The 12,767-nt window shown below is 38.3% G+C and overlaps 1 protein-coding gene across 11 annotated transcripts in view; it reads right to left on the bottom strand.

Moving 5' to 3' along the window:
• LOC127453603 (receptor-type tyrosine-protein phosphatase U-like) overlaps positions 1-10,005 on the bottom strand; it is a 374,740-nt gene extending 364,735 nt beyond the window's left edge. For all 11 annotated transcript variants that reach the window (XM_051720082.1, XM_051720086.1, XM_051720087.1 and 8 more), the window contains exon 1: positions 9,775-10,005. In XM_051720082.1, the coding sequence (XP_051576042.1) occupies positions 9,775-9,844 (70 nt within the window). In that variant the 5' untranslated portion in view covers positions 9,845-10,005. The remainder of the gene's footprint in view (positions 1-9,774) is intronic.
• Positions 10,006-12,767: the final 2,762 nt, after the last annotated feature.

Below are 12,767 nucleotides of genomic sequence, written 5' to 3'. Positions count from 1 at the left end.
AATTCCATGGATTTTGCGTACTTATATGCACAACAAAAGTTCTCAGGAAAGATTTCCGCCAGATTCACAAAAGGTGCATACACAAATGAATTTGTTCTTACCCTCGTTCTAATGTTAATGAATCCAGATGATTCCAAATGAAGAAGCGTGTGCCCAAAGTTAGTAATTAGCATAAAACTCACCCAAACCATTTCCACATAAGGGCTTTCAGACCAACTGCTCCTGTACAGTTGTAAATTTGTAGAGAAAAATCACTGGCGGTTCTGCCCCGTCGCCTGAACTTTTTGCAAACAGGACACCATACCGGCACCTTTTAAGAGTCAGAATCGCAGCCAGTACTGTGTCACCAATTGCACACTTCAAGCACTGCCATAAGGTAAAGAAACGACCCATACCATTGCAATGTTGTACAGAACGCAACATGCTAAACCATCTGATAAAACTTCTCCGGGCTGTTTAGGAGCAGATTTCAAGCACAAATAAGTGCGTACGCCTGGTTAGTCAATGACACCCAATATTTTTAAATCCGTGCATCCCTAATGAACAATTAACACCATCACACACATACATTCCCAAATGTAATAAAATAGTGGACAAGGAAATCCAAACATATTCTAAATCCTTCCCATAATATTTTATGATCATATAACATTCAATCCAGGTATGAGCCGGCCAGCTTTCACCCACTATATTTCATGCCCACCATATTTCACGTCCCTAGGCTATATCAAAAGCACATGGGTCATAAAGGGGGTTCTCGTTTGATAGAGTCTTGGTGAAATTGACTTTGTGGTGCTAATGGATCAATACGACTTTTATCTCTGCTGGACTGGGGCACATCAGAGTATGGAGAATAAGGGCAGGGTTGGTGTAAATCTCTCAAGTCTGTCAGTGTTGCACGAGGGCTGAGATGAGGCCAGTGGATTTTGAGGCCTCCAGAGCTCCAGCACAATCATCACTATTACTATGAAGCATGTTTCTCACATCTGTTGTGCTAGCCTTCTTATCATAGTCCATAGACATATGACATACAAACTGCACACACACGCATTTTTTAGCTACATCGCCCATCCCTTCCTCTTATCAGTATTATGTACAGCCTAAGAAAGATTGGGGGGGGCTTTGGGGGAGAGAGAGATCCACAATGAGAGAATAAAGAGTCGAGAATTACAAAAGATCTACTTAGAGGACACTTTGTATCCTGAGATCATTATACCTGCCAGGAAATGGCAAACCAGATAAAATGATTCAGACAATAGAACACCCCATTTGTTTCAAGAAAAGGTACAAAGAAAATGCCACCGGGCCACATGGTTTATACCAAGAAAGCACTGAAGCTCTGGAGCACAGACCTTCAAAATAGGTCATTACATGACAAAAGGCCAGTATGAAAACTAGCTGAGTATCACATATTTTTCCAAGTAACAATAGAGAAGACATAGGCCTATTTTAAATGTACAGCTGGTTAAACAAAAATTTTGAAAATACAATACAATATAGTGAAAGCCAAACAATGACTGCTGAAGCTCTTTGCGAATAGTACCTGCAAAATTTATTAATATTTGATATCCATGTAACTAACTTAAGTTCAATCTTGAGATTTTAACTTGTGTGCAAATGAAACACTGGCAGATTAAATCCATCTATTGTTATAATTTTCTTTTACAGCTATTACTATATGCTTTGGCTAAAAATAAAGGCAAGTCTAATTGAGTATAAAAAAAAGGGCAAAGGCAGTGCACTTGTACATTCCTCACATTCTTTGAGCAGTGAACAATGGAAGTCTCCAAACATCTTAAAAAATCCTTTGAGTTTGTGTAACCTTTTTTTGTGTCAAATTACTTCTCTAGATCCTAAATCATTTAATGTTTCCATCGAGCATGACAGGTTTCTGACCTCTCCATTGAGGAAATCTTGCAACTAAAAAAATGTGTCCCATTCAATTATGTCCTTGACTGCTGTGCCATCTCTCAGAGTGCCTCTTTTCAGGGGCTGAGAGTGACTGTTGAGTGACTGACTGCCTTTTTCTAATGTTGAGAAAAGCCTGACAAAGCAAGCAAATCTGGCCAGAATGGAAGAAGGTACTCTGATGGCAATATCCCCTGCCCGCAGAAAACCTAACCACCATCATAGACCAAATATTGTTCACCTTAACCTTGCCCTAAAAGCCATCAGATTAGTGAAGTTGAAGGACCCACAAATAGAATGCATTTGGAACAAATATTCCATTAATATAGAGGAGACCAGGGAATGGGGAAGTTTTACAAGGATCAGGGACACAACTACCCATTTTCAAGAATGTATGATACCTACATTGGCACCACTCTTTTGGTGGTTCAAAACCCTCTTAAATTAGAATAATTTTTGTGAAATCTACCCTTTTCTGTAAATGTTCACTATCACTGCTATTTTGTTGCAGCTCTTGGGAAAACCAGTGAACATAATCAAACCACACTGGCATACATTTAGGCAAGGGTCTGTGTTCTTAGGACAAAGGTATATTTCATGAATGTCAGGTTGGGGCATGTTGTCAAATTTATATTGGGGAAGGTTGTCACTTGTGTTTTAAATGTCATACATTTATGCAATGTTTGTTGGCCAAAACATTGTTTTTCTATGTTTTTGTACATTACCTTTCCCAGTTTTGGTGTTTAGTGTATCATTTTTTGCTTCATAATTATTTTACTTTTTAAATTTTGCAGCATAGTCTATAATAGGTTGTTTAATGCAAAGAGAGGTGTATTTTTTTTTAATGTTTTTTGGTGGCGGTGGTGGGGTAAAGGGGGGACATGTCCCCCAAATGATCACATGAAACCTATGCCACTGATTTAATGATGGTCGTCATTATAAAAAAAAAAAAAAGAAAAAAAAAGAAAAGAAAAGATAATGCCATGATGTTCATCATGATTTGCAAAGAACATCCTCAACAGGTGGAGTACAACTTAAAAGGACATTGCCCTTAGGTCTCAATCATTGTTTACTACTATATATTCACCACCTAAGATGCATAAATCCCTGCAATCTGCAGTACTTGGTGCTGATGAACAGACTCTAAACAAAAGGTTAAGGCAAAATGTTCCCTCAAAACAAAAATGAAAGAACTGCAGCCTCCTGCATTACGGCGGAGGTGGAGAACAAATTCAATAAAGCTGCACCTGGTAGGCTGGATTTAACATGGCTTTTAAAGGGGGCATATTATGCAAAATCCACTTTTTCAATTTTTTTTCACATAATTATATGTCCCCAGTGTGTGTAGACAACCACAAAATATGGTAAAAGACCATCCCCTCATTTCTTTCCTTTCCCCGTCAATAAAAACAGTGTCTCTGAACGAGCCGTTCAGGTTTGCAGCCCCTTATGATGTCAACAGGGGAAAGGTACCGCCCATGGCTGGCGAAGAGATTCACCCAAGTAGCTTAGATCCGCCCTCATTAAAACTTGAGCGAGCAGCGCACAGTCCGCCATATTTATCTCCTCGTTAGAGCCACTTGCGCTAACTTGGACTGCTTCATCAACGATGGTCAACACAAGGCTGGATTTGCTTCAAAACTAAGGATCAAGGATGGATTGATACAAACTCTCTGTGACCCAACTTCAGATTTGCAAGTCGTAAGTTTTCGCACTTTATACTTTTTTAATGTTTGCAATTTGGCTTTCTGAATTTGCTTGTTTGCACATTGCGTGAAAAATGCTTGTTGTGAAAACATTGTGCTTTGTGTAACGTAGCAACTAGTCCCTAACTACCTTAGTCCACAACAATGAGCTGTAGCTCTGTTTCGATTACAATATAAACTGATTGGCGTCCTCCACAGTCCTGCTTGAGTGGTCATGCAATGAAGATTTTCCACGTAATAAAACCAGTCATTATTTAAAAAAACGATTACGAAACGATAGTGGTATTTTCGACAACTATAGCTGTTTATCATATTTCATAACTCGAACTTTCTTATGCACAATACAGTAAGATGATTGACTTAGTGTGTTCTCCGTGTTATTTATAATTTTTTAACTGTTTAATTTCTCCTGCATTGTTGTTGCCGGGGTATCCATGGCACCAGCAGGAAAGGCACAGCCCACTTCCAGCTCCTTTGCATTTAAAGCTACAGACACTAAAATAGCCCATTTGGAACAGGGCTACAAAACAGGGGTATAAAGGCATGGTAGAATAAACGATCTGTGAGGTATTTTGAGCTGAAACTTGACAGAAACAGTCTGGGGACATCTGAGACTTATATTACATTGTGTAAAAAGGGGCATAATATGTCCCCTTAAAGAAACAGCACTGTCAGTATTAGACCAAGCTGAGGAGTCTTCACAACCCAGCTGTCCATTCTCTAGCATAACTCAACTCAAAAGGGCAAGCCAAGGAATCCAAGTGTCCTCCTGTTCCGAAGCTGGTTCATGGTCATTTTCCCCATCTAAACACCAGTCCCCTTTTCCCATCCTTACAGAGCCAAATTTCCATCATGGCCCCTTGAAACTGGAAGTGTTTTTTGAAAGTGTAGATAAATCACTGAGGAATGGAGCAGTCTTCCAGAGACAACAAAAGGAACGCAAGTGCCAGTTCTCTCTGTTGTTGTACACTCATTTCCAATCAGATGTTGACTCAGAGCAGCTCTGCTGTTTGAAGGGAAGAAGAGAGCCCTCTGGCAGTCCCCCTTTCCCAAACCCCCTCCCCACCTAACAAATCCAGTGCAGTTGACAGGCGAATCCAAAGCAAACATTTCTTGACAAGAGACGAACTGCTTCTGATGCTGGGAACAAGCACTCTCAACTGTTGCTTTTAAAAATCCTCTCCGACACACTACCTCATTATTTTGGTGGCACTAACCACATCAACTAATAATAATAAAAAAAGTTCCTCAGAGCTTCCACTGCAGATGGAAGTTTAAAAAAAAAAAAAAACAACACCAGGCAATTTCCTTAATTACAAAGAAAATAAAATTCCAGTCACTTGGGTCCTCGACACTGCCTGTTTTTACAGGTACTCTGCAATCAGCCGAGTTCAAGGAATGTGACTGTCAGGTTCATTCTGATTAATTATTTCGTTTGATGTGTACAGTAATGTACTGTAAACGGTGTCTGAGACATCTGAGCCCTCCTCCCATGGCCTTTCCACCTGCACCTGGGCACTTGGGCAGTCTCGCTGATGTTTAGACAAGCATATTCAGTGGAGAAACCCTCTAAAATTTCACTGTAGGCATCCTACCCATTCATAACTCCATAAAACTTTATCACAACAAGCCTCTGTTCTCTCAATGCAAATATTACCTTTTCAAGTAAACAGAGTGCGTTTTATCTCACAAGCCTGTTTGCATGTGATATTATTAGTGTTGACCATGATGAAAGCACTTATTTATGAATATAAAATGGCAGTGAGAAAGACAGCTGCTGGTCAAGTACCATGTTTTCTAAGGGGTTAGATGCCTTAATGGAATAACTCACCCAAAAATGCAAAACAAGCGATTTAAACTCTTTGGGTGAAAATCAGACCAGAATTCAAGTTCTTATTCGTTAAAAATCTTGGACTTCCACTGTCTATTTGGCAAGTTCATGAGAGAAGGTCGCTTCAGAAGACATGGATTAAACCACTCCAGTCATATGCATTAATTTTATGTTGCCTTTATGTCCCATTTGGAGCTTGAAAATTTTGGACTCCATTGACTTCATGTCATACATCATACATCCTTTAAAATATCTTTGTTTGTGTTCCACAGAAGAAACAAAGTCATACGAATTTGAGGGCATGAGGGCGAGTAAAAAGAGAATTGTAATTTTTGGATGAACTTTCTCTTTTAAACATTCAGTTCAAAACACAAACAGTAGCTTTCCATGCTTTGGGCTTGCTCGGCTACAGCAGTGCAGTTTACAAATGCATCTCCGAAAATGAATATCACCTTGATGCAAATGTCATGCACTGTACTACAAGAAAAGGTTGCAGTGTAAGCTATATGTAAGCAGGAGGACTGACAATCCAACACACCTGAGAAAGCAAATTAGGCACTAGGGAAGATAGGCATACTGCTAGATAAATCTTCAACAGAAACATATATTTTCCAAACAAGGTTGATAGCAAATAGATCATGTGAACAATGTTTACCCCTTACTCCTAATCATAGACTAATTACTAATATATTACCCAGGGTGATTTATGGGCATTCCGAGAGTATCAGCATTGGACGATAACTATTTCAAATTAGCTAATTAATAGAAGTGGTAGTTCCCCCTTGTGTCAATTTCAAAATCTACCAACAGCCTTGTCGGTTGGCAAATGGATAATGTACATTTTCAGTTTTCAAATATTGCATTAAATTAGCATTTTAACTTCAGCATTTTTGTAAAAATCACACTTGCTATCATTAACATGTATACATATAATGTACTGTATATATCTGTATTATATCGGCCATCAGTTAGCCTGCTCTCTAAATATTGGCATAGATCATTTGAAGACCCATTTCAGACCCTATTCCCTCCTATTTAGCCCACAACTACATCATGAAATAAAGAAAATTGTGCACAGTTCCAAAAGCCATATTATATAGGCTACATACACTCACCAAGCACTTTATTAGGAACACTATGGTCCTAATAAATTCCCTGATGTGGTCTTCTAATGTTGTAGCCCATCCACCTCAAGGTGCGATGTATTGTGAATTCTGAGGCGCTATTCTGCTCACTACAAGACTGATTATCTGAGTTACCATCACCTTTCTGTCAGCTGGAACCAGTCTGGCAATTCTCCACTGACCTCTCACATCAACAGGGCGTTTCCTTCTGCAGAACTGCCGCTCACTGGATATTTTTTGTTTTTAGCACCATTCTGAGTAAACTCTTGGAACTTTTGTGCATGAAAATCCCAGGAGATCAGCAGTTACAGAAATACTCAAACCAGCCCATCTTGCACCAACAATCATGCCACAGTCCAAATCACTGAGATCACATTTTTTTTCCCTATTCTGATGGTTGATGTGAACATTAACTGAAGCTCCTGTCCCGTATCTGCATGATTTTATGCACTGCACTGCTGCCACATGACTGGCTGATTGAATAATTGCATGAATAAGTAGGTGTACAAGTGTTCCTAATAAAGTGCTCAGTGAGTGTATATATGATTTAATTTGAAAAATAAAAAAAAAAATTTTTTTTAAATCCATATGCATGATGCAAATATCATAAAATATAACAGCTGCAAAAACCAACACAGAGCAGTGCATGTCAATTCTCCAGAGACAGCATTAGGCAGCTAATGCAAACCCACCCCATTCTGTCTCAGCCTCTGTATAATTATCATCATGTGTTTTAATTATTTCCCTAATTCAATCTATTCATCCAAATGATGTGCTTCATTCTCCTGAGAGACGCTTGTGTCAGTTCCATCATAGCAACACAGTTTGGACTGTGACAGTGTTTTTGACAATAACAGCACCTCTGATCATAAACAGAGGAACAAATAAAACAAATTATCCTTGAAAGGTGAAATAAATTTGAGTTCAGTCAAGCAATCTTTATGCAATTCAGAATTATACAAAAAAACAAAAAAAAAAAACAAAAAAAAAAATCTTTCCTAACTGGACTGCTGATTCGAATGCATTTTCAAAACAGAAGTTCATCCATCTAAAGCAAGCAATATCTGCAAGGTAACCTTACCAGTATATTCATCCTTTAAAATAATTTCGATTTTGTGCCTTTGTGTTTTTCTTTGTAGTTTATATCATCAATGCTTATAATAAAGCTCTTCCATTTATTGCTAGTTGATGCATAGCTCACGATGGGAACACATGCAACCCAACGGGGAGGGTGAGAAGAGCTAAAAATGAAGTTAGGACATGGTTACAATGCCTGTATTCATCTCACATCAAGTCACTCATCACTGCCTTCTGTCACCCGGTCCACAGGAAAAACAAAGGAAAAAGCAGCCATACACAATAAGAATGTATTGCACAGTGTATATCAGGCAAAAAAACAACAAAAACCAGAATTAGACTGAACAGCTGAAGAACAGAGGGAATGCAGAGACCACAGCAGTAGTCACACAACCCTACAGCTACAAGACAGCTTGCTAAATGAAAGCCATTTAGTTAACTGGAAAATCAATAACTTCCTCAAACGGATCATGATTGTTTGTCAAGTTTCTTGGCCAAATCATGCGATACGTTTTCTACAGCCTGGCTGCTCAGAGGGAGTTGTCGATTATGAGCAAATCACACACTGCACTCCTCAGTTCTCTGTACCTGCTCTGTCTTCATACAGCCCACTGACAGTCTGGAGGAGGAAGCAGTTCATAATCTGTGTGTCTGTGTGTGTGTGTGTGTGTGTGGGGGGGGGGGGGGGGGGTGAAAAACCCTGCTGAAAAAAAAACTTCTAAAACCAACCTAAGATGGGGTTTTGGGGAGTTTAAAGCTGGTCAGACTGGGAGACCAACTGACCTCCCAGCTAAAATCAGCTGAGCACAAACTTTGCCAGTCTGGGAGATGATCTTAAACCAGCTACAACCAGATTAGATTGGTTTTGGTTGTTTTTTCTGTAGGGAAGCCTTCGCTGGTTTTTGCTGGTTTTTGCTGGACTTCCAGGCTAGAGGCCAGCTAGACCCGCTTGGCCAAGTGGGGAGACCATTTTAAACCGGCTAAAACCAGCAAACCAGGCTAGTTTAAGATATTCCCTTTTCAAGCAGGAAATATCACAAATGTTATCATCAATATTATCAATTGCACAACTGCAGTAGGCTGCATCCTAAGTTGAAGGAGACTCATTTTAATTTGCACAACTTGCATTTTTAAATTCAATACAAATGTAATTTGTGACAACCAACAAGTTTTTTAAGCTTCTCATAATGAAATCCTAACAGTTTATAGATGATAAAAAGCAATCTCACGCTCTCAGAGCTCGAGATACTGTATCACACACAACACAAGATTTGTTATGAACTTGATTAAGGCCAAGTATGCGCTAAAATCCCATTTGACGAGTTTAAGCAAGCTGTAATTATTTATAAACATAGTAACTTAACGCGAGAATATTTTTACCAGCAAAGAATTGCGCAACCGAGTAAATCAAAAAAAGGTTTCGTTTTACTCACTGTACTCCACTCAACTCTCCTCATTTGTTCTACTGAGAGAAGATGTGCGCACACATTCGCCAGAAAATGTATAACTTCTAGTAAGAAAATTTGTGATGACAAGGATGGGGCAATTCTCAGTGTATCATGGTAACTTTTTACAGGTACCGAGGAACAGCAAGAAGACTTACATCGATTCGATAATCAAAAACTCACATTTATAAATCACCAGTGTACATCTCGCGCACCCACAAACAATAATTCTTTAATTTAACCACTAACTATAACTTCGCAGATGAGACTAAAACGTCTGTTTACTTTAAAAATAACAAGTTCCTAGTGTGTTTTCAAGAAGAAGAAAAAATACAATTTAAAAGACCCACAATTTCTGAATGCATACTTCGCTGATCATGTCATAGGCAATGTCAAACAGACGTCTCACATCATCATAACCAATGAAAATATATCAGCTTAAAACACATTTTAAGCTTCCAGTGGCATTTTTATTATTATTATTTTATTTATTTATTTTTTTTTACCTCATAGTACTATAATTTCTCAATTTTTATACAAGTTCAGCAGTTTCAAAACATAACTCAGCCTCTTTTTGCTATCTTATGTTTGTTTACACGAGCTTAAATGTTTCTCGTGACCTCAAAACACTCGCAAGTTGTAAAGTGCGCAGCCTCTTTAACTTGAAATGAACGGAACTTTACCTGTTGGTCCCTCGACGCTATCGGCGTGAATATGAACAGCCAGAATCAAGAGAAATGCGCAGGTATTCATTTTATGCTCTTAGTCCAGCTGGGAAAACGAGTCGAAATCATTACATTTCAGTGGCTCCAGTAGTTTGATGGCGAAGTTGTGAGTGAACCGACTCCCGTTCATCGATTCCCGAAATCCAGCCGAAGAGCAGTTCAGAGTCGCGTGAAGTGATACTGGGGCAGGACGATCTTGTTCAAACTGACGTCAGGATAAACAGTTCGAACCGATGTTTCTTTCTCTCCGAGCGCACTTTCTGGTGCTAGAGTATGCGTAGTGTACTTGAAAGTGTGCGAACGACGCCCCCATGCGGTGCAAATTTAATTCAACGTGCAGCTTTAAAAATCCTGGTGTCCTAGTGCTGCATTGTGATTCAAAGCTTATTCTGTTTAGCCTGATAGGATACTGTGGATAGGATACCGGCTTCTATATAACAATTAAATGTATTGGTTTGATTTATGTTGGTTAATAAAATGAAGAAGAAAAAGGGTATACCCAATCTACAGGCTATAATTCACAGAGAGCAATAGAATAGAATAGAATAGAATAGAAGATTTATTGCCACATACCAAGGCCTGTAGAAATTGTTGTAGGTACAACAATGTAACATACATAATGTTATATAATAAGAGCGCACATGAGCAAATGTACAGTAATATGTGTAAGACAATACAACATACAATACAGTATACATTATACAATACAAAACAATATACACTTTACATTCCAGTACAAAACACTGTACACTATACAATAAAGTGCAAGACACAATGACAAACAATATACAATATATAAAAACAGTACAGAAATTGTGATACAGTCCAGACAGATGGGTGAGGGAGGCCTCAGTGAAGACTGATAGATTAATATACTATAAAATGCAGCGGTAATAATGTAATAATGGAAAGTCACCAATTAACTCTACACTTTTGCTTACATGTGAATAAATGACTTTGCAATTGACCATAATCATGCAAGAAAAACATGTCTAAAAATACCCACTTTAAAGGTGTTTTACAAATTACTCTTTCTTTTCCGAGCAATTTTAAAGCCACTTAGCCATGCTGACTTTCATGCCATAGATTTACTGTTCCCTAGAACAATAGCCATTACCAGGCAAGCTCCAGAGCGTAAGATACTGGAGCATATTCTTATCTATGCAGTACCACAGGTTGTATGGACTTGTGTTAATCTGTTTAGGAACAACAAAGGAAGGACTATCTATTGAGCCATGAATAGAAGCAACAGGGCCAAGCTGGAGCTCATTTGCCCACGGTCCTGCCATGTCCCACAGCCAGCGAGGATGGCAGGCGCAGATAACCACACGCTAATCCATTCACATTTCTCATACCAGTTTAATTTCACACAGCAGCAAACAGTTCTAATGTTTTCCCTCTAGCACAATCAGGTTACTTATAACATATTCACAGCAGTGGATTCCAACAGCAGAATTGTGGATGAAGCAAAATGATACATAATCACCTCAAAATACATTCTATCAATTTTGTTTTTCAAGTAAAATGATCTTGTTTTAAGACTCTTTATCCATTTTTACTGTAAAACAACTAGATAAAAATACTGATTAAAATCTTTTTGCACAGCCAGAGAAAACCATTAGATTTCCCTACAGTAATTGTGCCCTAAGTTTCACTATGATCCCTATGAATAGTCCCTAACTATGCTGATCCTGCAGCTGTATCCAAATAGGCCTGTGATCTCAAGGGGACAGCACAGAGCAGAGGCACAAATGACTGCATGACCTTGTTCAGTCATTGCTTTGGTGGGGCACTGTGCAGTGGTTTATCATTTGTTTAAGTGTCCCATGTGAGTGCCAGGACTGGGCCTGTATAGTATTATGAAGGGTTAGACAGGTGCGCTCTCCTCCACAAAATTGCATTTGGGTGCTGTTATGGGGGTCCCCAGTACAGCCACAAACCTTTTTTTTTTTGCAGTAAATGACAAAAGAGTGATGGACTGTGCTGAGTTTTATTCAATTCCAGTGGAATATGAGAGGATTATGAAGAGCTGCTCTCACCCAAAATGAGATTGTAAGCATGTCTATGCCGTGTATAGAGAAAATTGTCCTGTGAATAAATACAACATGTAAGTTTCACAGAGCAACCTTAGTCAAGGACTGTAAACTGTTTACATGATACTTCTATTTACATGATTAGAAGCAAAAAAGAATTTGATTTATTGAGAAAATACAGTATTTTTCTCTTATGAAACAAAAACATCTGAAGGTTGTGAAGTAAAAATCGAGATTACAGTGGATTTAAAACAATTTTTGGAGGGTTTAAAGGCAAAAATTGGAAGCTTATAATTTTATAAAAGCACTTACTTGAATTATTCTGTTCAAAATCATGTATTATTTGCACTGTAAAGTTGTTTATATCATCATTTTGCAGTCATTCTAGGGTTTTAAGGTTTACGGCGTTATGTCATCATGGCAAAGTTGTAAAACTGGATATAACTATACACAGAAAAGGTAAAATCATGTTAACATGCATATTGTTTATGTCTTGTGGCTATACTTTTGAAACAGTCAGTATTTAAATGTTTACAGGTTGTCCCCATTAACTTCCAATGTAAGTGCCTCACTGTTACCCAAATTTTTGCTTTTTTAAAGAAAAATAATTTTTTTGTGATAATCAGCATTATGCCACAAATGCTGTCGATTGAGTTTAACTTGGATTAAACCTGGAATATTCCTTTAAGGAGAGCAGAATAATTTCAGTTTAAATCATTCCCACTAAAATGTATTGTAATCTGACTGGGAAACAGATTTTAGTGCTGTCAGACAGATACAACAGATTTGCATCACCATGTTAGACAAGCTGTTTTTAATGTTTCATTGCCATCTGGTGGTAAAATTTCAGAATGCAAATAAGATCAATGCATAAACATGGCTGGCTAACCATGAATTTGGCTCATTATCAGTCAACAT

Source organism: Myxocyprinus asiaticus, chromosome 16 (genome assembly GCF_019703515.2).
Source record: "Myxocyprinus asiaticus isolate MX2 ecotype Aquarium Trade chromosome 16, UBuf_Myxa_2, whole genome shotgun sequence".
NCBI lineage: Eukaryota > Metazoa > Chordata > Actinopteri > Cypriniformes > Catostomidae > Myxocyprinus > Myxocyprinus asiaticus.
This window is presented reverse-complemented; position numbering and strand designations above follow the sequence as displayed.